The sequence below is a fragment of the Electrophorus electricus genome, chromosome 23, assembly GCF_013358815.1.
Source record: "Electrophorus electricus isolate fEleEle1 chromosome 23, fEleEle1.pri, whole genome shotgun sequence".
NCBI lineage: Eukaryota > Metazoa > Chordata > Actinopteri > Gymnotiformes > Gymnotidae > Electrophorus > Electrophorus electricus.
The window spans coordinates 7,804,636-7,832,152 of NC_049557.1; the positions used below are offsets into that span (position 1 = coordinate 7,804,636).

Genomic DNA, 27,517 nt, shown 5'->3' on the forward strand with positions numbered 1-27,517 from the left:
TTTGTTTTCTTTGTTTTTTGGGTCAGTATGTTACTATGAATGTGATGTGCGTACGTGTTAGCAAGCCCTTGTACATGGCGCTGAGGTGAACTTCCTGGCAGTCGTTGTGAATGGCCATTTGCGAACTTCCAGTACCGCATGGTTTTCTCTGAGAGAAAAGAGACTGCTCAACCAAGTCCGATTTTTGTGATGCTCATGGTCATACCAAAAGTACTGTTTTTATCCAGCATATCGCACTAGAGGGACCGTTGATGCAGTTGTTAAGGATTGTTTGAACTGTTTGTGGAGCTTTTGCCAATCGCCATATTTTACACAATTTTTTATACAAGGGGAAAAAAATAATATATTGTAATTTTCTAATGGAATCCAGGTTAAAATAAAACTTGGGCCCATTCTAAACTTTCATTCTCTTTTGTATTTGTATTGGGTATAATTTCCTAACAGCTGTGTATATTTGCCTGTATATATTATAAAGAAAAACTTTTTTTCCAAGTTGGATAAAATTACTCTCCATTGAGGAGAAATTGGGAGCCAAAATATTGACACGAATGAATTTGTATGAGAAATCAAAAATAAAGTTATAATTTTAACAACAAAATTGTCTGTGATTTTCAATGTGATCAATTATTTCTTGAATAGTGCTTACTAGCCATTTGTTGAGGAAGTAATAACTGGACTGGAACAGTGAAGCTTATTAACAGGTTTTTAAGAATTTATTTTCATTCTTAGATATAAAAATTACAGATATGCCCAGTTTTGGTTCAACTTTACCACTGAAGTGGCCTGTTCTTCCTGTTCTCATCACTGCACCATCAAGCATTCTTACACACACGGAGAGCACTTTATGCGCACGTAGGCACCGTTATAACCGGCTCATTTGAGACCGCAGCACCACAAACGGAGGCCAACACGAGAACGGCGATTGCGAACAGTGTGTTGTATAATGTATTATTCATTAGAGAGAGAGAGAGAGATGTTGGATGAGAGATCCTGCATCTATATAGCTCATATAGCGCATCTTCAAGGACTCCCAGCCTGGGAATGTGGCTCGAGTCTAAATACCAGGGGAAGATGAGGTCCGAAAAACATTTGTGGGTGGACGGTTAGAACTGGGGGGCTTTGGGGATAAATGAGATGCGTTTAGCTACAGATGCGTTTAGTTGGTCAGCTACCTCCTCTGGCTGCTGCATTCTCACGAACATCGCTGACCCGCACGGGGCCTCAGCTCTGCGCATGCGCAGACAGAAGTCCAGAAAGTCTGCGTGCGGTGACAGCTGCCCTGATGATATCGACGAACGGTGAGAGTTTTAAAACAACTCGATAACACGATTGCGAGCGTCGGTACGGCGTAGTTTTGATTACAGACGCGGCGCTCTTGAAGTGTCAATTCGTTTCAGACGAGAAATGCTCGTGAACTTTAGTCAAAAGCTTAGCTAGCAGTTTGGATAGCCAGGCTAATGCTGTTCTGGCAATCCTCATTCAGTCAGTGCTAGCGATGGACGAAGTACGCCGAGTCGCCGCCTTTTCATTATAAATTTAAGAGACTGTCAGGTTTTATTCATGAGAGAACGGATTGGGAACCCGTGAAATGATTCAGTTAAACCACTCTTGCTTTCAGCGAGGTTGTCCATGTGTGCTTGTGTCCTGTTACGAGCTGTGTCCTAGTGTGTGCTGCTAGATAGCGAGAATGTCTAAGCTAAGCTAAGCTAGCTAGAGCTAACGGTGCTAACGGTTCTTTGATTAATGGCAGTGTCCGGCGGTAACGACCTCCCGCAGGGCAACCACGGCAAAAGGCATAAAAAGAAAAACAAGAAACACCGCAAAGCGACCGGGGAGGTCATCTCGAGTTTGGAAATCGGGTAGGTTTGCTCTCACACGCACATCACTGCGTATAACGGGACTCGTCTCAGATTTTGCGGCTGGGTTTACTGTGTATGAGTGGTGGCTAAAAATACGTAAAGGGCAGTCGAGGGACTCACTTGTCCACATATGCACATCGACTCGCCCCCCTCCCCGTGTGCCTATTTTAATGTAACTTAGCTCACCTCAACAATACATGAAGCGCTTACGTTAGAAAGCCGAACGGATCTTTTGAATGCGAGTTTAACTACGAGGGCCAAACCGGCCAGACACTGTTACATAATCAGCAAGTCATTTAAAAACAGACTTCTTTCCCTGTTACCTTGTTTGAGTGCAGACGCACATTGTCATCAACTGTTTGTTTCTGATTCAATAAGTTAAAAAGTAAAAAAAAAATAAAATATTATTTCTTTTTTTTTACATACCATCTAGTATCAAAAATATAGAATATATTTATGCTGATGTATTTGTAGCATCATTCAAGTTTGTTGTAATAATGCAGTTTGCTCCAGAGTTGTGGTGTGGTCTCTGTAGTGTTTGAATTAGAGTGAAGTAAATGATTAATGCAGGCAGGCACCTTTGCTGGACCTGGAATGTTGGAGGATATTGTGCATGGAAGGCTAACCATACTTCATTTCTAGGAAACGTATAAAAGAGAAGTAATTCCACAGGTGGAGGGATTGTAGTAAAATGTATTAGTTGTAATGTAGTAAAAACTGCAGTATGGTACCAAAGGTTTCCAGAGAACAGGATGTTTCAGAGAGAGGTCCTTCATCAGCTGTGCATGCAAAGTTCTAGGAAGTTGAGAAAAATTGTAGGTGTATCATTCATTCATTCATAGGGTTCAAAATGTCCAAGAGTAAAATTTTACCTTTATGAATTTTAAAGTGAGATCAAACCATAAAAGTGCAGTGGGTGTAAGACATGTTCAACTTTACAAATTGATATTGAATTAATTTTACATAGCCATGTACATTAGACATCACAATTATTGTAAACATACAATAATTGTCTTAACAACAATTAACAAGGGGAACAACAATTTCATTACGTTTTCTAACCTTTCTTTTACTGTTTAGTGCCAGTTTATGCCTTAAACTGATGCAGGTATAAGAAAGTGTATAGCTAGAAAGCCCACCCAAAAAACATAGCTGCAAAACTACAGTCACCAACATCAGATACCTTGCATAATGAGTTAAAAAAAAATTGATGCAAAAGTTATTCCAAACGCAGGTTGCACTTTACAAAAGAAAACCATCTCTGATTATTAGCATTTTTCTTGTAACTGTTGTAATATACAAACGGGGCCTAAATTAAACAGAAGAGTTATGTTGGCTAGATTAAAATTGTCAAATTTAAAACCCTCCATTTGTCACCCATTTGATGTTACCCACAAATTCTACTTACTATGAGAGCTATTAATTTGGTTCTCCCTAGGTTTGAACAAAAACCCAGGGAGAACCAATAACCTCAGCACATGCGTCATATATTCAGATTATTGCTTATATCTTAATTTACTTTATCCACAGGTCTGAAATCCCGACCTCGGATGAACTGTGCCACATCCTGACTGTCCACAGACCCAACACTCCTCCAGACACAGCCCCCTCCCCACCTCCCAACCTCTCCCAGAGCCCGCCAGACCTGCAGCCTGTGACCCCTGACCTCCACTCACTCCCCATCCCAGTCCCAGTGACATCACTTCCCTCACCCAGCGTTCTGTCATCACCAGAGAGGCCGGCGGCTTTCATAGCTCCATCACGAGGCCTGCCTTCTCTTTTCTCCACAACTCCTCCTACTCCATCAGCACCATCCAATGAGACAACCCCACCACAGGCTCTCAGTCCTCCCCCGCCAAACTTTAGTCCGCCTCCAGCAGAACTACTGGGGTCAGATGATGAAGAGCAGGAAAATCCATCAGATTACTGTAAAGGTCTGACACTTTGTCAATGTATAATTTGCAGTGTATCCTAATGTTAATCTAATATATTTAACATAAATGTATATAGGGTAATTTTGGTATATTGTGTATATGTAACATCAGAGCTGGTCCTGACCTCCCTGGGGCCCTAAGCAAAATTGTGCAGGTGTCATTTCGCGCACACGCACATGAATGCATGTTCACGTGCAACACGCTTATCTGTTCCAAGCTGCATTTTTATAAACATAGTTTCCTGTTGGCATTTATCAAATGTAATAAATATCTGTATTTCACTCTCACTTTTGTCAGGCCCAAAGCCACAGAACACAGGGACTGGCAAACAAGCAAGAAACAAACAGATTAAAAGATGCACTGTAGTGCCCAGTTAGGTTAGCTAGGCAAACAGACTAGAGGGAGATGCACTGCAAACCAGCAAATCAACTTACTATCACATTACTATTTTTGCTGACATCAAACTTGGAGATGAGAGAACACAAATTTATCTTGTATAACTAAGCTGTAAACATTTACACCTGTTGTGATCCGAGGGGAGACTGGTTTCTTGAGTACTTTGCGGGGCCCTTCGCAACTTGTACAGTGAGTGTATGGCCAACTGGCTCTGTGTACTATACCTACACACAGTTAGGTATGCTTGGTAGTATGCATCTTTCATGTTTTGTATGGATTGGTAGTGCAGGATAATATGTGTGGTGGATTCATCATTAAGTTTGAGCTGTTTGGTTATACCTAAAACATCTGACATTAACTCGGTGCTAAGCATCATTTTAGGAAAAGACATCCTTTCAGTTTCATATAATACATTAAGTGTCTTATTACTAAAGCTCAGGTTAAATATATATTTATTTATATTGTGTTTTAGGAGGCTATTACCCAGTGAAGATTGGAGACCTGTTTAATGGCAGATACCATGTCGTCAGGAAGCTAGGATGGGGCCACTTCTCCACTGTGTGGCTGTGCTGGGACCTTCAGTGAGTAATCATTTGAGAAATTATTCTGTCACTTATAATATTATTCTGGCTGTACTCAAAGTTTTCAAATGAAAGTCGGGTCCATGGTAGGTTTGCAAAGGTTATAATATATGAACATTTCAAAAAGACCCATTTCTGTTTAAGGCTGGCAAAGTACACTCTGTAAACAGGCCTACTGCTAGCATGGGTTTAGTGGCCAGACAGTCCATGTTCTTCAGGCTGCTCTGTTCTAGTCCAGGACCCCAAGGGTTATACCATGAAGCTGGTTCTTGGGTTAGTGACTTCACACTTGATTTAACAGTGACTATTTGCTTTTGTTCAGACAATTAACAATGTTTTACCAGATTTTTGTAATTGAGAAGCAATTTATATAGGAACAAATCTGACCAAATATGGAGGCGAAAGTTTCAGCTTGTTATTTTTTCCTTACTGCAGTCTAGTGTACACTAACTGCATTTGTATTTACTGAATGCAGCTCTCTTCACAAGCGCTTGGTTTTCTGATGCCTGCTTCATGGTATACTCCTCTGACTTTAGGTCTTCTGTGACACAGGGATCAGGGTTAATTTGTGGCAGAAATAAATTGGGGCACAGACCCACTGTTGGTGAATCTATATTTCTGTGTGTGTTTACATGTGCATCCATATGTGTGCGTGTCTCTAGGAGGAAACGATTTGTGGCCCTAAAAGTGGTTAAGAGTGCGCCACATTACACAGAAACTGCACTGGATGAGATTAAACTTTTAAAATGTGTAAGTGGGAAATATTTTGTCAAAATATAATTAGATTTTAGAGTCTTTATTTAGCTATGTACATATCAGACTGTTTAGTATCTGATATTTTCCACATATTACCTGCTTGGCAAGTGTTGAGACACTTGTGTATTATTTGAAGAACTAATACATTTTGTATATGTTGTATAACCAATAATTATTATAATGATGTGAAAGAGTATTCAAAAGTTTTACTTGTCTGTTTTATTAAAATTCATCTGTGTTTGCATTGCTGTCAGTAGGAATGCAGGTTTGTTTCCTGCATTCCATTCGTTCTTCAAATTGCCCACTGTCTCTGTATCAGATATTAATTATTCAATTTCATTTACCTGTGCTTTTAAGATAGTTGATGGTCGATTGTTGTCATTCCTTTTGTCATATGTCTGTGTCCTGGAATGTTGGAACAGGTTCGAGACAGTGACCCCACTGACCCCAAACGGGAGACGATAGTTCAGCTCATTGACGATTTCAAGATATCGGGAGTCAATGGCGTCCGTATCCTTGCTATACTGCCCCGGCCAAAATGAGGTTCTTTTAGGTGCATCCCCATCTATTTCCATAAGCATTGAGAATTTTGTGCTGGAAATTTTAGGTTTGAGTTTAACATGTGTGGGGGGTAAAAATAGACTTGCAGCAGTGTTTCCCATCCCAGTCCAGAGAGGCCCCAGATGGTCCATATTTTTGCTCTGGCACAGCTTCCAGCACATCTTTTTGATTGAACCAATCAATCAGAAACACTGAATACCTGTTGCATTTGTGGTGGGTCTCTGGACACAGCAAAAATACAGGCAGGATTGGGGATCCCTGAGGACTGGGTTGGGAACCTCAGCACTGCAGGACAGATACCTTGACCCATCGGCTCCTCAGATGTGTGTATGGTGCTGGAGGTACTTGGACACCAGCTGTTGAAATGGATCATCAAATCCAACTACATGGGTCTGCCTCTGGTGTGTGTGAAAAGCATCCTGCGTCAGGTAGGACCGCGCTCAGCGTGTTCGCGCTTTGAGAAGCATAGGTCACCTGACCAAACCCTTAATGTGGTCTGTAATTACAGAACGCTGGACATGACCCTGCCATTGTACCTTTTATTAGTAGTTAAATACTCAAACAATGGCACTTGCACACAAAACACCCTCACACAAGCCTTCAAAAAAGGAGGTATTATTATTTTCGCTTTTCACTTTTTTTTTTTTTTTTTTTTAACTTCAGACTTCTTTAAACCCTAGGTGTTGCAGGGTCTGGATTATCTACACACCAAATGCAAGATCATCCATACAGACATAAAGCCAGAGAACATCCTGCTGGATGTGACAGATGTGTACGTGAGGAGGCTAGCAGCAGAGGCCACCCTGTGGCAGAAGGCTGGAGCTCCGCCTCCCTCTGGCTCCTCGGGTAAAGCACACAACCCTCCCTCAGGAAGGCATGCTCTGTTATACCTGTTGCTGACTGCATATGTTGCCAACTCTATCTGTTGCTGACTCTACACTTTGGTGACTGTATGCTGATGACTTCATAGCTACTGAGTCTACAGTGTACTGATGCGATACATAATTACTGTCTCAGTATAGTTTTTGACTGTTGATTTAATATATGGTTTAAATCAGTCAACAATCGCACTGTTGATTTTAATATATGGGTTCTCAATAAGCAGTTACATGTAGCAAATGTAATACATGTTACTGATAACACATGTTTCTGACTCTGTACTCATTACCAATTCTGTACAAATATGAGTATTCAGTTCACACATGGTCTGTATATGTATTCTTAACATCTGTACATAGTAAATTTGTCCTTTACATGTTAAGCTACTGACTTGATAACATGAAGTTAGTCTACTAGTGTGTATACCTATGCCCCAGTGTTAATCTCAGTTAATAATGGCTGTCAGTATAACTTCTAATCAGTTTGTCTAAGCAGTTCTACAGCATCAGTTTTGTAATATTAGAATCAGTTTTAATAATAATTAGTAAAGTAAGCATTCGTTTTTTGGGGGAGGGCAAAATAAAATTCTCAGGTTGATTTGTCAGTTCAGATGCCCAGTATTACTTCAAGATGAGGTTTGTTCAGTTATGGAGCAGTTTGTGGCAAAGAGTCAGTGTGTGAGGAACAGTGTCAGTCTGTTAGTTAGGGCTAAAGTTAGCTCTTCAGCATCTAGCAGTGTCGGAGTTTAGCACAGTTCTGTATCATACTGAAATAGTTGAATTAAATATTTCCGGATCTTGATGAAATCTTAGATTTCATGATGCATGGAGTTGTTTCCTAAAGAACGGTAGTGAAATCATTGTGAGGTGGGAGAATTACTCCTCCACCTAGCACCAGTTGTCCTGCAGGCAAAACCTCACCCGCTCATCCACTCAAAACAGCCTCCTGCTTCTTTAAGATCTCTCCCCCCTTCATCTCTGCTTTTGGACTAATTCCATATGGCTGAGCAGCTGGTGGAGGAACTCACCAAAATGAACAGCTGATGGGACCACACAGCCATGTTGCTTAAATCTGTGCTGTAACTACAAAGTTCTGCAGGGTTCTGAACACACTTTCATGTCTGCAGACTCCTTCTCTTTCTCTCTCTTTCATATAACAGTGAAAATAAGTAAAACTTCCAAAATTTATTGCAAGCAGACAAAAATGGGAGGTCAGTTTGGTGGGAACTGAGGGATCTTGGCTTAATTTCTTGCCAATTTTACCATCTTACAGAAGGAAGTACTCCTGATGCCTGATCTGCATGGTGTATCTTTGTCTCTGCTGCTGCTGTGTCTTCGGTGAATATTCCGGTCATTTTCATTTCTTCTCTCCGTCTCCGTTTGCTTTCTAACTGTGTCCTGTTGTTCTTTTTCTCTGTTTTTTTTCTTTTTCTTCTCTTTTTCCCCCCCTTCTTCATCGTTGTGATTTTCTGTGCCCCTTCCTTCCTATCGTTCTCTTCCTCTGATGGCAGTTAGCACGGCTCCAAGGGACAAACAGGTATGTTACTAGCAGTGCCTGCTTCTGTGAGGTCATCGTCTAGGGTTTCTGTTTTTCCCTGGTGAAATCACATAATTTTGCTTTAGTCTGCCTGTGCCCTTCTAACACCTCCCCCGACTTGTACATCTGCACAGCCTGTTCCACTGATTTGGGAAGGGGTGGGTGTTGGGACAAAGATCCTGCTACCAAAGCCGTCATTGCAAGCAATTCAAATCATTTACTAATCTATTAACTGCAGGTTCATCAGTACATCAGTAGAAATGTCATCATAAAGTCAACGGTGACACTTGATCCTGTTCATTGGTGGCAAACTCAGAGCTCATTCTAGGCCTATTACCTGTTCCTCACCTTGGCTGTGGTTGTGGAGTGTATGAGTTACTTTGTGTGGCCAGTCCTATTTAGAATGAGCTGCCGTGAAAGTCTGAAGGTGTTTTAGCAGCCATAAGGTGTGTATTCCCACTGTGCTGCCTCTTAACTCTTAGCTGGCCATTTAATAATTTTCATCCGTTAAACTATAGCCTTTTTTGGAACTTTGATTCTATATATATTCTCCAGTATCTCTATATCAGTAGTGTTTTTTTGTTTATCTTGTTTTTCCAATCAGTGGATTTGGTTTTTTTATTCTGTTCTCAGATATGCTCTTTGTGCATTGGGAATTTATCACTAACCTATAGGAGACTGCTTTGACGTGTCACTTTGCATGTTACAGCATTTCAAGCTAGTTACATTTTTTCGACATCTTTTCTTTTAACCACCTTTAACCCATATAAAATCCTTTTCCTAGGCAGGAACTGGCAGAACAAAGGACGATTTGGTTCAAGTGGATTTTCTTACAAGTTAGGAAGTTTTGCGATTCCACTTGAGTATATTGGCTGAGAGGAGCTTTCTCTCCTGGGGAGATTGGCAGCGTGACGGATGAGTTGGTCTCCGTTTCCCTGGAGTCGGTTTATCACATGCCAAACACAGCCTTTATGCAGCTAAGGAGTAATACCACAATCGGCTGTCACACCGTCGACTTTCTGAGAATATGAATAAGCTTCAGATTTGTGATATGGCAGGAGTGTATTCCTCAGGGAGCAGAAACGAGCCTGCACTGTTCTGAAAGGCCTGTCATGTTCTCATTTGCTTGGGTTGTTATTTGCTGCCATGGTTTACAAAGTAGCTCTGGTTTACTAACACTATATAATGAACATTACTGTTGTGGTTTCAGAACTCAGTATCTAACTAAACTAACAAGACCGTTCTTACATCTGGCATCCACACATCTGTACTAGTGATGCATATCAGCTGTTGATTCTGAACTTGGTTTTCCCATGATCTGTTATGATTAGTTATTTAGAGATCATTTATCTAGGAATTTACAGTACTATGTGTGCTGTTTCAGATTTGGTAGCTGGCAGTTTAAAACCACCAAATCTGCATTCTGTTTTATTAGTATTATTTTTGACCACTTAATGTTTTTGATGATGATTTTTTTTTCTTTTCTTTTTTTTAGTATTTTTTTGTGAATCTCAGAAATCTAAAACAAGTATGCCAACTTTTATGAACATTTGGTGCTAGACTTCTTTTTTCTTAGCTGTACATGCTCGTATTTGTAGATGTGTATTTGATAAGGGACTCAATTCACAGGCTTGCTTCCAGGAGCGGAGTTAGAAGGACACCCGAGAGAGCATTTTCCAGCTAAAGCTGTGTAGGCTTTCAGAAGTAATCACATCAAAGCCTGTTTGTACTTTAACATCTGCTCAAAGCAGAAAACCTCCTGAAAGGCAAAGAAAATTCTAATAGTGCTATTTGACTGCCTGCTGTTCAGCATTTTCCCTTCATAACAGTGTATAACTGAGGATGCGTGAGACCTTCCAAGCTAGATGGCTTCTGTCGGTTTAAGGGTGGGCCTGCACTGCTGGCCCTTGCCTGGAATGCTCAGAATGTAGTGCTGGATCTGGGTCAGTAGCAGTGGCTCTTTCCTTCTGTCTTGTCTAGTTGCTGGTTTTGCATTGGTTGCAGGAGATCAGCATGTCAGCTTAGCAGCTTAGGAGTCCTGCCCCTCAAGCGGTAGGAGCTTTGTCATACCTAGGCTGGACTGCTGACATAGCAACAGGACTGCCATCCCAAAATAGTCCCCAAGCAGGAAATGGCGTGCTGGTGTTGGGTGTCCTGCTGTTCAAAGTTCTGATCTGTTCTGATCTTGCAGCGTCAGTGGGTCATTTTTTAAAGTAGTTCTGAGGTTACAAAGTTTCAGTCTGCTGTACTCTGCTAGCTCTCATTTAGTTAACCTGGCTAAATAAATAGATCAGAAGTAATTTGTGACAGTCAAGGGCCCAACAGCATTTAAGGATCTAAGCAAAATTAGGGGTGTTGTTCAGTTCCAGTGGTTTCCCTGTTCTAACACACTTGATGAAGCTCTAAGCAAATGATCAAACCCTTTGTGAGTTTAATCAGCTTTGTAAGAGCAAGACAGACCCCAAAAATATGCAGTATGCATTGAGATTGGTACTGGAATTAAATACCACCCAAAGAGTCCTTACTTTGAAGTAACAGTCACAAAGACAAAGCCTACTGTCTGGCCTCTGCACTAAACCATACTGTTACAGTTTGATGAGCTAATACATCACAATGATGGATCTTTTGATAGAGCTTTTGAGCTTGTGGTTACTGTAGTTGGCATGGCACTGGCTTGTAGTTGGAACTTTACTCTGATACCACCAGTCTCACTCTGTATGAAATGCAACACTATTGCCCTTAACTGACTTCTTGCATCTTGTGTGTGTGTGTGTGTTTGGGTGTTGGGGGGGGGGGGTGTCCATGTGTGTCCAGGCAGGTAAGTTGTCGAAGAACAAGAAGAAGAAGTTGAAGCGGAAAGCTAAGCGGCAGCAGAGGCTGCTAGATGAGAGGCTGCATGACCTGCAGAGGATGGAGGAGCTGGACGGACTCGTGCCGGTGGAACGTTCCGCAAACACACGGACGTTCTTGAGGCTCAGTGAAAATGGGGAGGAGACAGACGCCGCACATGCACAGAGTGAGAAATGCACTCATTAGCAACATGAAAAATGTTCATGGGGGTGGCGGGGCGTCATACCATGGCTATAGAGAATATCCACTTGGTTTGCTCGCAGGATTTTGTTTCTTATATTAGGACACTGTTAAGTGTACAAGACCTATATAACCCATAGAGGTTTTTTTCTACATTTTCTTAAATTATGGTTTTTCTAGTGCTCCATGCCCTAAATGGTAAACCCTTTGTTTGTTGTGCTAGGGAACAGTAATGGATACCATGCCCCAGGTGCTAAAGGCAGTCCAGAGTCTGGCTCATCCTGGCTTGAGGAGGGTTGTAATGGCTATGGGCCCCTGCGATTCTCCAGTCCTGGATCGGCGCTCTCTGGCACGTCCGGATCCATCCTGTCTGCTACCTCCGAGTCTGCACTCTCCACACTTTCTGGATACTCCACGGAGAGAGACAGTCAGCGTTCCCTGCTCTCTCCCAACAGTGAGTGTTTGTCAAACTGTCTGTGTAATTTATACATTTGTACAGTCATTCATTCAGAACCTAACCTCCAATGTATTTTAGGTGCCATACATGCATGCATGCTCAGTGCACTTGCAAAAGAACAAAGAGATGTAAACAAAGCATAACCTTGGCGACAAAGAATATTGAACAACAGTAAACATTAGTAATATTCCTGATGTTTAGTGTTGAAAAACAAATACCAGCAGTATTTATTCCCCTTCAAATGTGTTCCAGAGTGTGTTTGTTTGGTTTGGTTTGGTGTATTTTGTTCATAACATGTTGAAATGTGCAGTATGTTTGCTTTTCTGTATGTGATTGTAGCATTCAGTGCAGCAGACTTCTTGGTAAACCCTCTGGAACCACAGAACGCAGATAAAATCCGGATCAAAATTGCAGACTTGGGCAACGCCTGCTGGGTGGTGAGCACTGTCACTTCATTCAATACCAGTTCCAGCTAAACTTAGAACTGTGACACAACCGGAGCTAACTAGTCATTCAAGGCAATGGCACAGATTTGTCATCAACATCCCAACACAGATGGCAATTTCTCATTAAGAGTTAACTTGACTTAAATTATGTCTTTATAATGATGTGCCAATAGTTTGTGTCCAACAGTCACAAAGAGTGAAAAGTGGGCAGTGGTAGCTGAGTGGTTAATGTACTTGACTTGTAATCAGATGGTTGCTAGTCCCACCACTGCCAAGTTGCCCTGAGCAAGGCCCTTAACCCTCAATTGCTCAAGTTGTACTCAGTAATTGTAAGTTGCTTTAGATAAAAGCGTCAGCTAAATACTGTAAATGTAAGTAATCACCTTTTTAAGCTCTGTAAAATAAATCAAATTATCAGTCCACTAACACTGACTTTTTCTATAGGAATTTTTGAGTAATGGGGTGGCAAAATTGTGTTCAATGTCTGTTAAGTTTTGTATACTCAACATGTGAAGTTCTCTAAAACAAAAAAATTACATTTTTATGAAATCACTCCAATATCTACTTGAAATAAACCTCAAGTACTCATGTTACTGAAGGATTTTGTTGTAATAGGATGGCAAACTTGTGTAAAATGTCTATTCAGTCCACTATATATCACTTTTTTTAATCTCTAATATAAATGAATCAAACTGTTATCAAATCACTGCACTATATTTTTGAAATGCACCTTCATACATACACATGCTAAGAACCTCAGTCATTTTTACTGCAAGCATTTGGGGTAATGGGATTTCACATTCTCTCTTTTTTGCAGTCCCTGCTATTTTTCTCACTTCTCATATTCCTTCCTTTGTTTCCATCACTTGGGAACGCTGTTTTCTGCATCTCGCCCACTATTACATCGTCTGGTTCCTTTGCTACTACTTGTTTATCTGTCTGGATCTGGAGGTCCCACAGGATCCTAGCCTTGTTGTTCTCCACCACTCTTCTGTGGGTCTTCACCCATGGGGTTCAGCTCCTATGCCTTCTATATGTTCCTGTATATGATCTGGCTCTTGGTTGTGTCTCTGAGTGTATGCTTTCCCTGCCAGAATCTTGCATCCTACTACTAGGTGCTGGATTGTCTCAGAGGTCTTCAATTTTCTCTGGTATGATACAGCCCTGCTGTGATTGTTCACATTACATTCTTTTTCAGATGAAAAGGTGTTTTGTCTAGGCTGTGACTTTTATCCCTTTATTTAATACATCTCCAGTTGTGATGGGAAGCATCGCTTCAGTGTTTGAGTGCTGGTTAACTAATTACATGGTTTGAGAGTGTGGATAAAGATCTTCTCCTCATCAGTTTCCTTCATATAGCCTGTTTCACTGAGCATGCTGCTGTAGTTGCATTCCATTAGATGCATGTTGGCCAACCTCGTCCATCTATGGTTTGTTCCAGAAGCCTAATGAAATGGACATTTTGCAGGATTTTGCCATCCCATTACTCCATATTCCTACAGTAAAAAAGGCTGAAAGTCATATCAGGAATACAAGTGAAAGTATGTCAAGAATATAGTGGAGTGATTTTGTTTAGTTTATTGATATTCAAAATGTGAACTGAACACACTTTATATGAGTTTGCCATCCCAGTACTCCAGATTCCTCTAAAGTAAAACCACTTCAATGTCGTATTGTGAATACATTGCAAAGTGTTCTCCAAGAATATAGCAGAGTGAATTGATGATTTGATTAGCGGTTTTTTATGAAATTTTAAAATGTACTACAATGAACTGATGGTGCCCAATTTTGATATTTTCTACACAGTCTCAAAGTAAAAACATAATGAAATCTTATCATGAGAGAAGAGGTGGGTAGGTGTGCACTCAAACCTTTATTGTAGATAGGGTGACTGAGATTTTGGGAAGTGCATATGGTGTGACTTAGAAGAGGGTGAGAAAGTAGAAATACAGAGCTTCCTAACTAGAGTGAAACTTTTCATGACTCATGTTACATCGGAAGAGGAGAAATTAGTGAAATACAAATGCTGTACTGGTATTCATAGAACACAATTTGTGCCCAGAAGAGCAAGATAAATTTTTTTATTTTTTTTTTAATATATAAAAACAGATTTAGGATCCCTGGGTCTTTAACATGTTTTCTATGTTGTTTGCATCATTTTTAAAATCAATAAAAATAACTAATCAGCTTGATTCTGAGCTGGCTCACAGTACATCTAAGACAGGTGAGCTGAATCATGTGCTTTCCCCTCCACCCCCCCCTGCAGCACAAGCACTTCACAGAGGATATTCAGACCCGGCAGTACCGGGCCGTGGAGGTGCTGATCGGTGCTGAATACGGCCCGCCGGCCGACATCTGGAGCACGGCATGCATGGTAAGCCGTTTCCTTGGTTCCCGTACCGGAACACGCTGCTGCGTGGTTTACCAGTGTAGTGAATGCAGCGATCCTGGACTGTGCAGAGGACCTTCACATCTACTTATTTGAAATCTGACCCTGACCAATGATATATTCTTGCACTGTTGTGCACAGACTAATTTTGATTCACACTTATTAACTGTACTAAGTACTTTCTTAACTATGTAGGGACATAATAATAAGACAAATAGAAAATAAAATCACAGCTGAGTCCAAGGCACAAGATCAGTCTTAAAGAATATGTGCATAAATCACGTTTAGTACTTTCAACTCACCAGTTACAAATTCATGACTGATTTGTAGAGGCATGTGGGAATGTGTTTCTGGATAAGCTTGAATTAGTGGAAGCAACAGAAGGCTGGTTGTTTTGCCCACTACTGGCTCCATTTACTCAGCTCCATCAGGGCAGCACCAGTGTCAGTGGTGGTACTAATAGTGACATGTTTTCAGGCCTTCGAGTTGGCCACAGGCGACTATCTGTTTGAGCCGCATTCAGGGGAAGACTACACTCGGGATGAAGGTCAGTTAGTGCTTTTTCTTGTCCTGTTCTTTGCCCCCCCCATTAATGGAGATGTGTCTGGGCTGGCACTGAAGGCTCTGTGTCATTTGTTTTTCCAGATCACTTAGCTCATATCATTGAGCTCCTTGGCCCTATTCCCACACAGTTCGCTCTCTCAGGCAGATACTCTCGCGAGTACTTCAACCGCAGAGGTAAGATAAAAAGGCTTGAGGGTAATATAACCCTTGGAGCAATGAACACAGATGAAAAATCTTCCCTGAGCCGCCTCCACAGCACAGTGCTGTACCCACCCTCCCCACCACTGTGTGCTTGGACAGACCAGTGTAGTGTCCTTCCTGTGTTTCCCAGTATAGTGTGTGTGTGTGTGTGTGTGTGTCCTGCTGTGAGGGAGGGCAGCTGCGCTCGAGCACCTGAACGGCAGACCGAGGTCTGTCACATCGCCTGGTCACTCAGAGTTCATGTTTACTGAAAAGCAGAACGATTAAAAGGATGCTAAATATAGAAGAGTGTTTTGCATCAGTTTGCTTTTGGGGTGGTGGACTGATTGTGAATACAATATTAGACCTGAGTCTGAAAAGGCAGTAACCTCACAGGAGTAAGCTCATGACGGCAAGTTTGAGAACGCGTGAGCAACAGGAATATCTATGAGATCACAGCTGCTTAGGTTATTTGTTTAAAAACAAGTCTGGGGAAGATCCCCTCCGATCCAAAGCCCCAGTGTGTAGGGTTACTGCAGCAGGTGTAGACGTAGGGCTCTGTGGTTTCCGACCTGCAGCTCTGAAGTCAGGCTTGCTGGGAAAGGCTCGTGTGTCTGTAACCCTAGTGAGCAGCTGTTCCTTCTCTCTGCACTGCAGTAGGAGCAACGCGCTGCTCTAGTGAGCCCCGGCACATTCACGCCCTGTCCAGCTTCCACAGAACCAGCTTACTGCTCCATTATCAAACTGGCTGTAAAACGGCACAGAAGTGGTGGTGTTGGAAGACAGTTGTCTTATCTGTTCATGTGTGACAGTTTTTCAGCTTTGACTCAACACACCAGTGAGTTTTTATGACTTAGCAGTGTGAGGCGTGTGACAAAACAAAAAAATTGAGTACATACCTGATGCTTGCTGCCATGTCCTTTCAGAGTCATGAACCCGTGTGTGTGTGTGTGTGTGTGTGTGTGTGCAGGTGAGCTGCGGCACATCAGTAACCTGAAGCCGTGGGGCCTGTTTGAGGTGCTGCTGGAGAAGTACGAGTGGCCACTGGAACAGGCGGCACAGTTCAGCGACTTCCTCCTTACCATGCTAGAGTTCATACCAGAGAAACGAGCTACAGCAGGAGCCTGCCTGCAGCATCCCTGGATCAGCTCCTAATGTGCGCACACGTCCTCTCACTCTCCTGAAACCACACTCCCACCACCCTGTTTGTGCAGTTGTCTATAAGGTCAATTTAGCAACCTGCCCAAAAGGTAAATACACTAAATACACACTCTTGGGAATGTATTGTGTCAGCATTAAGACAAAACCACACTGAAGAAACAATATTCTGAGCACACAATATTCTTAGGTAGAACCTCAAATATATATATATAATTTTTATATACATATATATTTAAAGAAGCATTGAGCGCTCTACATGGTGGAGCTGACAGTCTGTAGTTATGTCAATGGTTTTCATCATAGTCATCTCCATGTGCTGGACGGTCGTGTTTAAATGTTTCAATAGTGCCTTGACATGCCCTAAGAAAGATTAAAAAAAAAAAAAAGTTTTAAATTATGCCTTCACCTTTTTTTATTTGTTGGCAGTGTGAGGAATGCTTGTTGTCTGTGACCATCCAACACTATATGTATGAAGAGAAAGTCATGAATCTGTGTACTACTGAAATAAACCGTCATACTATCACATACAACTGTTTTGTTTTGTTTTTTTGGGGGGGTGGGGATGGGGGGATAAATAGGTATGTTTTATAGTACATAGTTCTATAGTACATAGTTATATACAGTCTGTAAAGAGAAGTTATTAAAATAATACAGTGGACACACTCAGTTGTTCAATATTTTAGAATACAGGACCTGCCGCATCACGCAGTACTGCAGTAGACTGCAGACAAACAAGCAGTAAACTGCAGCTGGTTTTTCCTGTCGAACTTGAAGTGGCCACAAGGGGGCATTCTCGACCAATAATAAATGTCCATAAGCCAGCTGTTGAGTGACAGTCTGTCCTTAATGTGCTTGCGCGCGTAAACCTATCAGTAAACCCCCATTTGTGCCTTTTACTACTACTACTATCTTTTAAATGTTTAAAACAAATCTATGCCACAAACAACATACTTATTTCAAAACAATATCAAGTGTCAGTAAAAGACTGCAGCAGACTTGTAGTTTTGACATCACTTCGGTCTTTGAGAGTGGTTTAACATTGACCTTCCCTCTCAGTGTTCAATAAGGAGCAAAAAGCAGAAGTTTCCTGCCCCAAGTACTGAGAATACACAGACAAATAACTCAGTAACCCACTACTGATTTTTCCAACATTGGAAAACACTTTTTTTTTGTTTTTTGGGATGGTTGGATACATTTGGCTTCACGTTCCTCTGTACAACTAATCATCGTTTCTTGTACCACTTCAAAACTAAATGCTGCTTTTTAATCCTTTAACACCTTGTCCCAACCACAGATGTGCAATATTTGACAGGTCCTGTACAGCACACCACCACGGCTCTAAACTCCAGACCTGCAATGCAAAGGGGGTCTCTGTAGTGCCTCTCCAACATATGGAACCTTCCAAGTGTGTATGTCTGCAGCTTTGGTCATTTTTTCCTGCGTACCACTGTCCACCCGCCCTCTTCTTCTTTAGTTCCTGTTGCTGAAGCATTCTGCTGTTGCCACGGTTGTGACGAGAGTCCTGCTCCAGTGTCCTCACACTCCATAGACTGAACAGAGAAACGGAGTATGAACAGCACATCCTTAACTTGCTTAGAAAGAGCACATGCTGCTCGGTTAGAGAAGTGCAACCGAGCAAATGCTTAAAAGGTGCAAGGACTGTTGTTAATATGACTAAATTGCAAGCAATCTCAACATGTTGAGAGAAAACAACCCACAAAGTGAAAATGTAAACAAAGGATTTATAGCCACAAATGCATAATGCATTGCCTATTTACTTCACTGTATTTTCATGTACTGTAAACACTTCAAAATCATGGTTTGTCTGCCAAGTAAAAATTGCTAAAAAAAAAAATAGCAGACCTCTTCATCTTCACTCTCTTCTTCTTCCTCCTCCTCCCCTGTAGGTGTTTTCATAGGTGTGACCTTTGCCCTCCCAGCAGTGTTTTTAAGGGCCAGCTGGCTGATGTACTCTCTGACCTCTGCCAGTCTCCCCTGCTGACACTGCTGGAACATCTCACACACTTTCTTTGCCACCTGAAGAAAACACAGAGGGAATTAGAATCTGGGGGTTAAACAGGACAGGACAGCAGGAGTGTTTCCAGTAGTGCATTGTATATGTCTTTACTTATATTATGTGCAGTGTTGTATACCATATTTCAATAATTTCATTACAGAAATATTTGTTATGACATGGTTTGGTTTTGTATGCAAAACGCATCTAACCTGTGGCAAACTGCCATCATCGACCACCGTATCAAACTCGTTGTCCATCAGATTGGATAGGAAGTCCTCCACTTCCTCTTGTTCTAGGTCGTCTGTACGCAAAGGTATCGCAGGTGTTACAGACTGAAACTCTGGGAAAAGGGGTCGGAGTGACAGTGAACAGAAGCGTGCTTACCATTGTCGTAGAAATACTGCTGTAGCGCATCGACCATCCACTCTGCCTTTTGTGGACTGTATGCTCCACCGAAGCCATTGTCAACCGCTATCTGCAACGATATTAGGGAGCACACGGTCGCGCACGAGTGCAATACTAACTCCAGTCTCGCCAAAAGAACGTGTGTCCTGGATGTTCGGGAAACAGCAGCCCCGCTGTTATCTACGATACAACATGCCTTGGAGTTGTTAGCCAAGACGGACATGCTTTAGCAGACGCCCGAGGGCATACAAATAACTATAAATGTGTGCTGTGCAGTAAGCAATCATTATTTTTGCAATAAACACCCCGATTTTAAGACGTAATTGGTCTTTTTGACAAGCTCGCAGCTCTTAGCTACCTAGCTAACTAGCTTGTTGGCAGGCAATCAGCTGTACGTCCTACATTGACTTTAGATTTCATCCAGCCTGTGATCAAAGAGCTCTACAATGGTGTGTGTGTGTATATATAATATTTATAAGGTATGTACCTGTAATACCGGCCAAGTTTCCAAAACAGCTCTTACTGCTTCTGTAAACGCTTCACGTGTCGACGATGTGAGCGCTGCCATTTTGAACGCCGACAGGTTTAACAAATCGATCACGGATAGCAACTACGTGCCTTCCGTCAGGGAAACATGAGGATGCCAAATACATAGATCTGGCTCCCTGGTGTTACTGCAGTGTACGCCTGCACTGTAGACACACCGACCACGAGAAAAGGAAGGAGAGTCGATAAATAAATTTTTGTTAATAAGGTTTAAGCCCTTTTCTGAGTTATTGATGCATACACTTTAGCTGCTTCATTGTATTACTGCACTCTGAAGTTACTGTATTCGGAATAGAAACAAATGTACAGGAAGAAATATAGTAATGCTCAGAAATTAACATTTTTATTGTACGATATATTCTGGTTACAATGAATAAACTTAATTGTACAACATTTATTGAAGATATCTTCTTATATATCTGGATTGTATGCGGTTTGATCATACAGCAATTTGTATTTCGTAGTGAAAGTGATGAAAACAAAATATCAGCATTTTGGTTATCTTGGAAGATTGGAAACCAACCCATGCAAGGTTTCAAATGACTTTGGTATTGACCAATAGGAGAAGCTATAGGCTAGTTAAAGGCAGTCAACAAACCAAGCCGCTGCACCATACACACCGAGCGCAAATATTATTTTAGACGTCTTAGGAATTCATGATAATCATTTATATCAATAAACACACTGAAGGTTATCAAAATACTGAAATACTGTCGTTTTAAATACATGTTCTGAAAAAGAAGCATCATTTTATATGTTTAAAGTATGAAGGTGAACAACGGCAAAATAACGAGCTGAAACTTCGAATCAGGATCCGTTTACACACTTGCTAAAAACCGAATGGCGATTTGTGCATTCTGCTGGCAGTTAAAATATTTTTATAGAAATGTTTAAAAACATATTTGTTTTCTTAGAAATATTTTTGGATTAGTTTAGCAGAAAACATTTCAAACCTTCCCATCTGTGTTCAACAGTAGCGCTACTAAACCGACAAAATCTAAATGAATAACAGAATAATGAAACTGTAAGGCGAGTCCCGGAAGTGTTCCCGACTGGGGAGGCACATTCTGCATCATAGGTCCATTACTCAAATCCATTTTCTAGACTGATTTTGTTTCGTTTGTTAACGACTTAGTTCATGTGTAAATACAAGCAGATTGCAAACCATCTGCTACCTTGGAAGCTCATCTGTTTAAAACCTAAATTTGTCAACGATTTGAGAAGTTGATGAAAATGAACTACAAGATTAGAAAGGGAATTCGTTTAAAAGAAAATGAGACGATACTCGTACAGTAATACAGCCAACTGTACAAGTCAACTGATTAAGTGTAAATTTAACATAAATTTTCATATTCAAATAGGCCTATGTTAACCTGCTCTGCTGAAACTGCAGTGATCAATAAATGAACTAATAAATAAATAAAAAAGAACAAACATCACGTTTGGGCCAATGATTGTATTACCTGAAAAACAGAATTCACATTTTGTCCCCCTGCCACAAAAACCTGTACAGCTTCAGTTTGTGGGCTTCCTGCAGTTCAATCAGCGTTTGGGAATAACAGCCAGCCACGCTTCTGCATATAATTCAGTCCTTCAAAAATGGTGGTGAACATTGTGATCAACGGCAACACCAGTTTCTGTAGGCATTCCACAAAAGCTTCAGCTGGCATATTTCCCAGGCTTTGGAGAAACGGTGGACTATTGCAATAGCAAGAACACAAAATCCTTGATAAATATTACCAAAATGGCTATTCTGCATTACATTATAACATCTGCATTCACTTAGGGACTTACGTATTCAAACCATTAGATTTGTGTAGAAATTGTGATTTATCCACAGGTGCATAATATTTTTCAGAGCGCACCGACTGTAAATCAGGAGCCACGGACTAACCATGGGGAAGCAGTGCGTGCCTTAGAAATCTACAAAAATGTGAGCTATGCATATACAATGAGTATTGCTTTCTCATGCTTTTTCTAGTTCCATTTAAAATGTACATATGTATACATCAGTGGACTAAACACCTCCTCGACCTCCCGACCTCACATACGAACACACACTCACTGAAAGAAAACACAAAGCAGTGCTCCAAAAAACAACTGCAGACTAGAAATAAACAGGCACCTGGCTCTTTAAACTGTGCTAAAAAGTAAACTAACAGATAGTTATCATTAATAATAATAATACTGATTATGTTTATGCTAGCATGAAAATGCCCCTTAAAAAGGCCAATTGTTTATAAAAGTAACATTCTAAGCATACACCCACTTTAAAAATGGCATGGAGGTGTGTATTACTGGCTCAGAATACGCCCCTGTGTATAAAATAGATTTCATCAACAGTTCTATCAAAACCTCCCCTGTGGGACAGTGAGAAGGGAAGAATGAGAGAGAGAAGACAAGTTTTTAAAAAGCCTTATACATTTCTGAACGACACATTTCTGAATATACTCCTCAGATTCCATTTATGAATCTTTATGTAGTTTCACACAGACACATAAATAAAATGGGTCAATGTGGATACAAATGTGCTTAAAACGCCTTGGTTATTGCGCTGTTGCTGAACTGTTATTGCAAAAAGCTGGACAGAAGGTGAGCGCCCCCTCAGCTGATCAGCACACTGCTAGCAGCCCTGCCCCGCCAACCCACCCTAGACAGAAGCTTATGGATGAAGCTGCACCTTCACTTTCTTTACTATAAGGGAAACCAGCAAAATGACCCACAGCAAAGAGTATTTAGGACTAACCGTATTTTACACGTTCCCCCAGTAACACACACGAGAACATATCATGGATGAAACTATAACTGGAAAAAACAAGAGGAAAAAAATCCTAATTTTCTTTTTAAATTACATCTCAACAACAGGAGGTTTCTCTTATTTCGCTGTCCACTGCTCTGATCTTAAAAAAACAAAAAACAGTCTAGGGCCGTTTACAGTGACAGTGTAACGTAATCTTTCCCTTCATTATACATGGCAACTACATTAGCAATCCCTTCAAAGAAACAATACCAATTTCTCTCTCTCTCTCTCACACACACACACACACACACACACACACACACACACACACACACACACACACACAACTCCAAAGGTGTGGGCTGGGGTGTAGAAATTTCTAAGACATCTTGAAGAAATAATAATCATAATACCTCTGTTTACTATCTATTACTGTTTACTATAAGTCCATTATGTGGTAAACTGAACTGCTGAGGAGCGGTGCCGTAAAAGACAAGTTTAGTATAAAACTGGACTGAATGCTAGCAGGACACAAAAGTCAGCTGCTAGGTAGGTTCCCTCTACTGGTAGGTGTGTTTCCATTTTTAATCACCACTGTTTAATCTGACACTTCTGTAGCTATAACTGCATCTTCAGCACACGCTACATTCTGGCAGTGTCTGGGTGCCCGATGCCTGATGATGGGGTGTTCATTGCAAAGTAGGTACAGTGATTCTGGGAACATGTGTGTGTGTGTGTGTGTGTGTGTGTGTGTGTGTGTGTGTGTGTGTGTGTGTGACAGTAAATCTACACTAGTCTGCTGTTAAAAGAAGTGTAATTTTAACAACTACAGTGGGCTAACAAAATTATCACATATTTTTTTAGTCCCTATGCAGAACAAGAGAAATCTCCAGCCAGCCCACAGATTTCCAGTGTGTGCATGCTGGTGCTTGTGCGTGCGCTCACTCACTCACACTCACATACACAGCATGCTGGAACTACCTGGGTAACGCACATCCGAAATGAGTGAATCTGAGTTTGACATCAAGATAAGCATTTCAGGTTTGCCCTTTTGAGGAAAAAAACCCAAAGAATCTGAGGGTCTGTGGTGTAGAGGGTCTAGGTATATCGATGTAGAGGAAGCTCAACTGATTTCTGGATAAACTGGTAGAAACAAATGTTTGTGACCTCTTATGAATGACCTGGATTTCTAAATGAATGTCACCCAACTATCATTTGAGATTCCTACAAGCCATCAATGGAACACTGGCCATATCTTTACTGAAGAATATATGGTTTAGAGAGTCGAGGACATTGATGGAACAAAGTAAGTGTATCTTTAGGCAACTTTTACTGCATTTACATCTACAGTATTTAGCTGACTCTTTTTGTCCAAAGCTACTTACAATTATGATCGAATACAACTAGAGCAACGGAAGGTTATGGGCCTTGATTAGGGACCCAACAGTGGCAACCTGGTGGTGGTGTGGCTTGAACTGGCAGCCTTCTGATTACTAGTCCAGCACCGTAACCAAATCCAAGTACCTCAACCAAATGTGTCTGCAAATGGAGATGTGCAGCTGTCTGCAGCGCTGGTCAGGAGCAGTGCACACACATGCAGCAGAAAGTTCTCAGGTGACAGGTCCCCTACATCACAACGTCTGTGTTTGGGGGAAAAAAAACTCTCAAGTCACCCATATCAAGTTTTCTAAAAAAAAGATAAATAAATAAAAAAACTACTGGCTATCAGCGATGGAGCAAGGTTCTATGGACAGATGGTGCGAACGTTCATCTTTCTGGTAAATTGACTCAGCATTGTACTTGGAAGCACTGAACATAACCAAGCAACAACACCTCATCTCTGCTGTCAAGCAGACTCAATTAGATGTTGGAGATATAGTGTTTCTTCGCTGCCTCAGGACCTGTACGGCTTGTAATAAATGACAGTCCAGGGTTATTCATCCAGTTCGGAGACCAGTAGACTCCAAACTGGATGAATAAATTGTACTAGATATGCACTTTTCCATCCATTTACATTTATGGCATGGTAGTTGATGCTTTTATCCAAAGTGACTTACAATTATGACTGAGTACAACTTGAGCAATTGAAGGTTAAGGGCCTTGCTCAGGGGCCCAATAGTGGCATCTTGGCCAACAACCTTCCGATTACAAGACAACTACCTTAACCACTGAGCTACCACTGCCCACTACACTGATGGTTTACACCATTCATTCATCATTTCAATAAAAGCTATGCCACTGTTAAATGATAAGGTCACATTTTAGGTTCCTTTCATGCAGAAATGTGAGTCATTCCAAAGGGTTCCCCAACATTTTCTCATAATTCTAGTCGGTGTTAAGGAGGGAGCATCTTTGGTGAAATCCTTTCCTGGGTTCTCTGTTGTGTTTCTAGCTGTGCTGTGGAACACCATGAGTTGGCAGGTGCAGGGCTATTACCTCTGGGCACAGACCGTTTCAACGGGAGAGAGTCAGGCCGTGGAGGAAGACTAAGATGAAGGCTCTCACACCTTCACACGTTTGGTCTGAGACAGACCGGCACAAGCACAAAACAGTATTTAGCCCCATTCTACGTCAAGCTTGAAATCAGGGACATTGTTATGCGTCTTATTATTATTATTATTAGCCATTAGATTCTTCGTAAGTTGGTCTTTTAAGGTAGGTTCTGGCCAAAGAGCTGAACAGCTATTGCAGAAATGGTGTATTATATTTGCTCTGCCTTGTGCTGGCTCGGGCTGAGAAACCCCACTCAGAACCAACAGAACCATGGCTGCAGGCGACTGGACAGACGACTGCTGCGTCTAGTGTCAAAACCGCCGCTGCTTAGTGGGAAGAGAGTCTGATATTGTTAATGTTACACAAACAGGCAAAAGAGTGCATAATCATTTGACACAAACAATATAAATACAAACGCAAATAAACAAACAAGCAATGATCCTCCAGCTTCCCATGTAAACATCTAGTTACCCCACCCCCCACTCTTTCTAAAGACACAATGCCACATAACGGTAATGACTCAGTTACAGAAATGACAAACATGGATCCCTTCATCATAATCGCACGCAGAAACGTCCGTTTGCGCTCTTCTTTCTCGTTTACTCGTCTTCGGCCTGCATCATCTCCGGCACAGGTCAGAAGAGCAGGTTCTGGCGCTGAGACATGCTGTTGACTGAGAGGGGGGGGGGGGTGTTAAATGAAGCTTGGACTTTGGAAACATTTTACATCCTGCTTGATCCATCATGGAGGGCGAACTGGCAAAACAATAAGGCACAGAAAAAACCAAAACACGCGTGTGCACATATGCACACACATGCGTGCACGCACAGTTTTGTCTGCATACACACACACACACAGAAACACATGCACATGTGCACAGCGCGCACAGCAGGTAGCATCGCTTCCAAAGCTATACACCCCGAAGCATTGCTGGGTTTGGACTCTGGCTAAGGCAGGCTGTCCTCCCCCACACACCCTGGCTGACAGGCTGATGTTTGATCCAGCAGAGAGCCGAGGTGTTCCGCCCTTATCCACCACATTCCGCTGCAGCCCCTCCCACACACCCTGGCTGACGGACTGCTTTGGGCCTTCAGCATGAAAGGGCACATTAACAAAACCCACCTCGCTCTGCCCTGCATGCCCACACGGGGCATCACCCGCTCTAACCAGCCTTACAAGCTAATCCCTCACACCCTGCCCGAGCATTCTAGAACCTTCTCTGACGTCAGGAGCAGCGTGTCACTGGCTAGAATTAGGTCGGCAGGCCTCCCGTCAGAGAATGACGCTGCAGTATGACAAGCTGCTATAGCTGCAGGTGTACAGTAAGTGCACCTGTGTGTGTGTGTGTGTGTGTGTGGGGGGTGGCTGATGAGTCAAACTGGTGAACTAAACTGGGCTTTGTGGCCCTGTGATCAAAGCAGAGTTCCAGCTCCTATGTCAGCAGTGATGCAGGCAGACTGAATGATCACGTTAACGATTCACCCAGCTAGCTCTGCTGTCCAACACACACACACACACACCTCTGTCACATGAGGGAGACTGACCACTCTGCCCACTCCACCACTCTGCCCCAGGTCGTAGCTCCACCACCCAGCTTCAGTACCACAGATTCAGAAGTGGAGTATGAAACTGTGCTGCCCAGCTGGTAGGTGGAGTATGAACCTGTGCTGCCCAGCTGGTAGGTGGAGCACAACGGCAGGCATTAAACCTCACCCTGAGAGATCTTTAAATGTTTATATATATATATATATATATATATATACGCATCACACTGAAGCAGACACATTTATACATCCAACACACCCACGTTCACACACACCTGCATCTTATCCACACTCTCAGAGCTCATTCCAGTCACAACTGGGGAAAACATAACGATTTCAGCCACTTAAACACATTACCAGTCAGACGTGCATACCAGCACTGTGTTTGTGTGTGAGGGTGGGGTGGTGGCATATGTAGTGAAGATATGTCCATTTTCCTGGGGATGTTCATGTGAGCAAGTGCTTTTGTGACCAACTCTGTGTCGATACTTCACGATTGTGTGTGTGTGTGTGTGTGTGTGTGTGTGTGTGTGTGTGTGTGCGTGTGCGTGTGCGTGTGCGTGTCTATGTTGAGAACAGCATCACACTTTTTTTGTGAGAATGTCGGTAAGTTTTTCTTGGTTTCTTCATCCTCAGAATATGTGAACACGGTGTACCTACTCTAAACATACTCACTCCAAGAAGACTGAACAGAGCTAAGACAGAGATGTAAACATCACCCCACAGAACATAATACTGGCCAGCTAATGGCTGTAGGTTGGTTCAGAATGCCTTTGTTTATTTACAGGACACAGGAGTGGAACAGGTAGAGGCAGATAATGGGGCACAACAAGAGGGGGACAACATAGGGGTTGAGCTACTTGCCCCTGGATATGAGCTGGAGGGTAACAGTATGTGTCTGAAATGGCTGAGTCTTAGCACATCTAAACCTAGCACACATAGACCTAGCACACAAAGACCTAGCACACATAGACCTAGCACGGAAAGACCTAGCACACATAGACCTAGCACACATAGACCTAGCACACATAGACCTAGCACGG

At 42.0% G+C, this 27,517-nt stretch overlaps 3 protein-coding genes across 5 annotated transcripts in view; 1 reads left to right on the top strand and 2 right to left on the bottom strand.

The window, feature by feature from the left end:
- The first annotated feature begins 1,219 nt into the window (after positions 1-1,219).
- On the top strand, positions 1,220-17,254 carry srpk3 (SRSF protein kinase 3). 2 transcript variants are annotated; one of them, XR_004775551.1, is made up of 17 exons: positions 1,220-1,298; positions 1,751-1,859; positions 3,390-3,793; positions 4,662-4,770; positions 5,433-5,520; positions 5,949-6,036; positions 6,409-6,515; positions 6,768-6,933; positions 8,477-8,502; positions 11,317-11,518; positions 11,756-11,986; positions 12,329-12,426; positions 14,702-14,809; positions 15,302-15,371; positions 15,470-15,562; positions 16,539-16,818; positions 17,156-17,254. XR_004775551.1 is itself a non-coding variant. In XM_026996033.2 (16 exons), exons 1-16 carry the CDS (start codon positions 1,283-1,285, stop codon positions 16,721-16,723), a joined length of 2,100 nt encoding a protein of 699 aa, XP_026851834.1. In that variant the 5' UTR covers positions 1,220-1,282; the 3' UTR covers positions 16,724-17,254. The 2 variants fall into 2 exon arrangements, 1 of the variants encoding a protein (XP_026851834.1); XM_026996033.2 differs by having other exon boundaries at positions 16,539-17,254.
- On the bottom strand, positions 17,176-19,728 carry tsr2 (TSR2 ribosome maturation factor). The gene is made up of 6 exons (XM_026996034.2): positions 19,639-19,728; positions 19,131-19,221; positions 18,956-19,047; positions 18,593-18,766; positions 18,175-18,279; positions 17,176-18,080 (listed from the first exon to the last, which is right to left on the bottom strand). Exons 1-6 carry the CDS (start codon positions 19,717-19,719, stop codon positions 17,979-17,981), a joined length of 645 nt encoding a protein of 214 aa, XP_026851835.2. The 5' UTR covers positions 19,720-19,728; the 3' UTR covers positions 17,176-17,978.
- Positions 19,729-24,548: 4,820 nt separating this feature from the next.
- The window catches only part of cdk16 (cyclin-dependent kinase 16), a 28,973-nt gene continuing 26,004 nt past the window's right edge, over positions 24,549-27,517 (bottom strand). For both annotated transcript variants that reach the window (XM_035521803.1, XM_035521804.1), the window contains one exon: positions 24,549-25,603. In XM_035521803.1, the coding sequence (XP_035377696.1) occupies positions 25,566-25,603 (38 nt within the window). In that variant the 3' untranslated portion in view covers positions 24,549-25,565. The remainder of the gene's footprint in view (positions 25,604-27,517) is intronic.

Coding starts and splice junctions, on each gene's coding strand:
- srpk3 (XM_026996033.2), top strand. Junction 6,037..6,408: donor ATCGGGAGTCAATGGCGTCC/GTATCCTTGCTA, acceptor TCGGCTCCTCAG/ATGTGTGTATGGTGCTGGAG. Junction 6,516..6,767: donor TGAAAAGCATCCTGCGTCAG/GTAGGACCGCGC, acceptor TTTAAACCCTAG/GTGTTGCAGGGTCTGGATTA.
- tsr2 (XM_026996034.2), bottom strand. CDS start 19,719: ATGGCAGCGCTCACATCGTCGACACGTGAAGCGTTTACAGAAGCAGTA. Junction 19,048..19,130: donor GCAGTATTTCTACGACAATG/GTAAGCACGCTT, acceptor CTTTGCGTACAG/ACGACCTAGAACAAGAGGAA. Junction 18,280..18,592: donor AAGAGAGTGAAGATGAAGAG/GTCTGCTATTTT, acceptor TTCTCTGTTCAG/TCTATGGAGTGTGAGGACAC.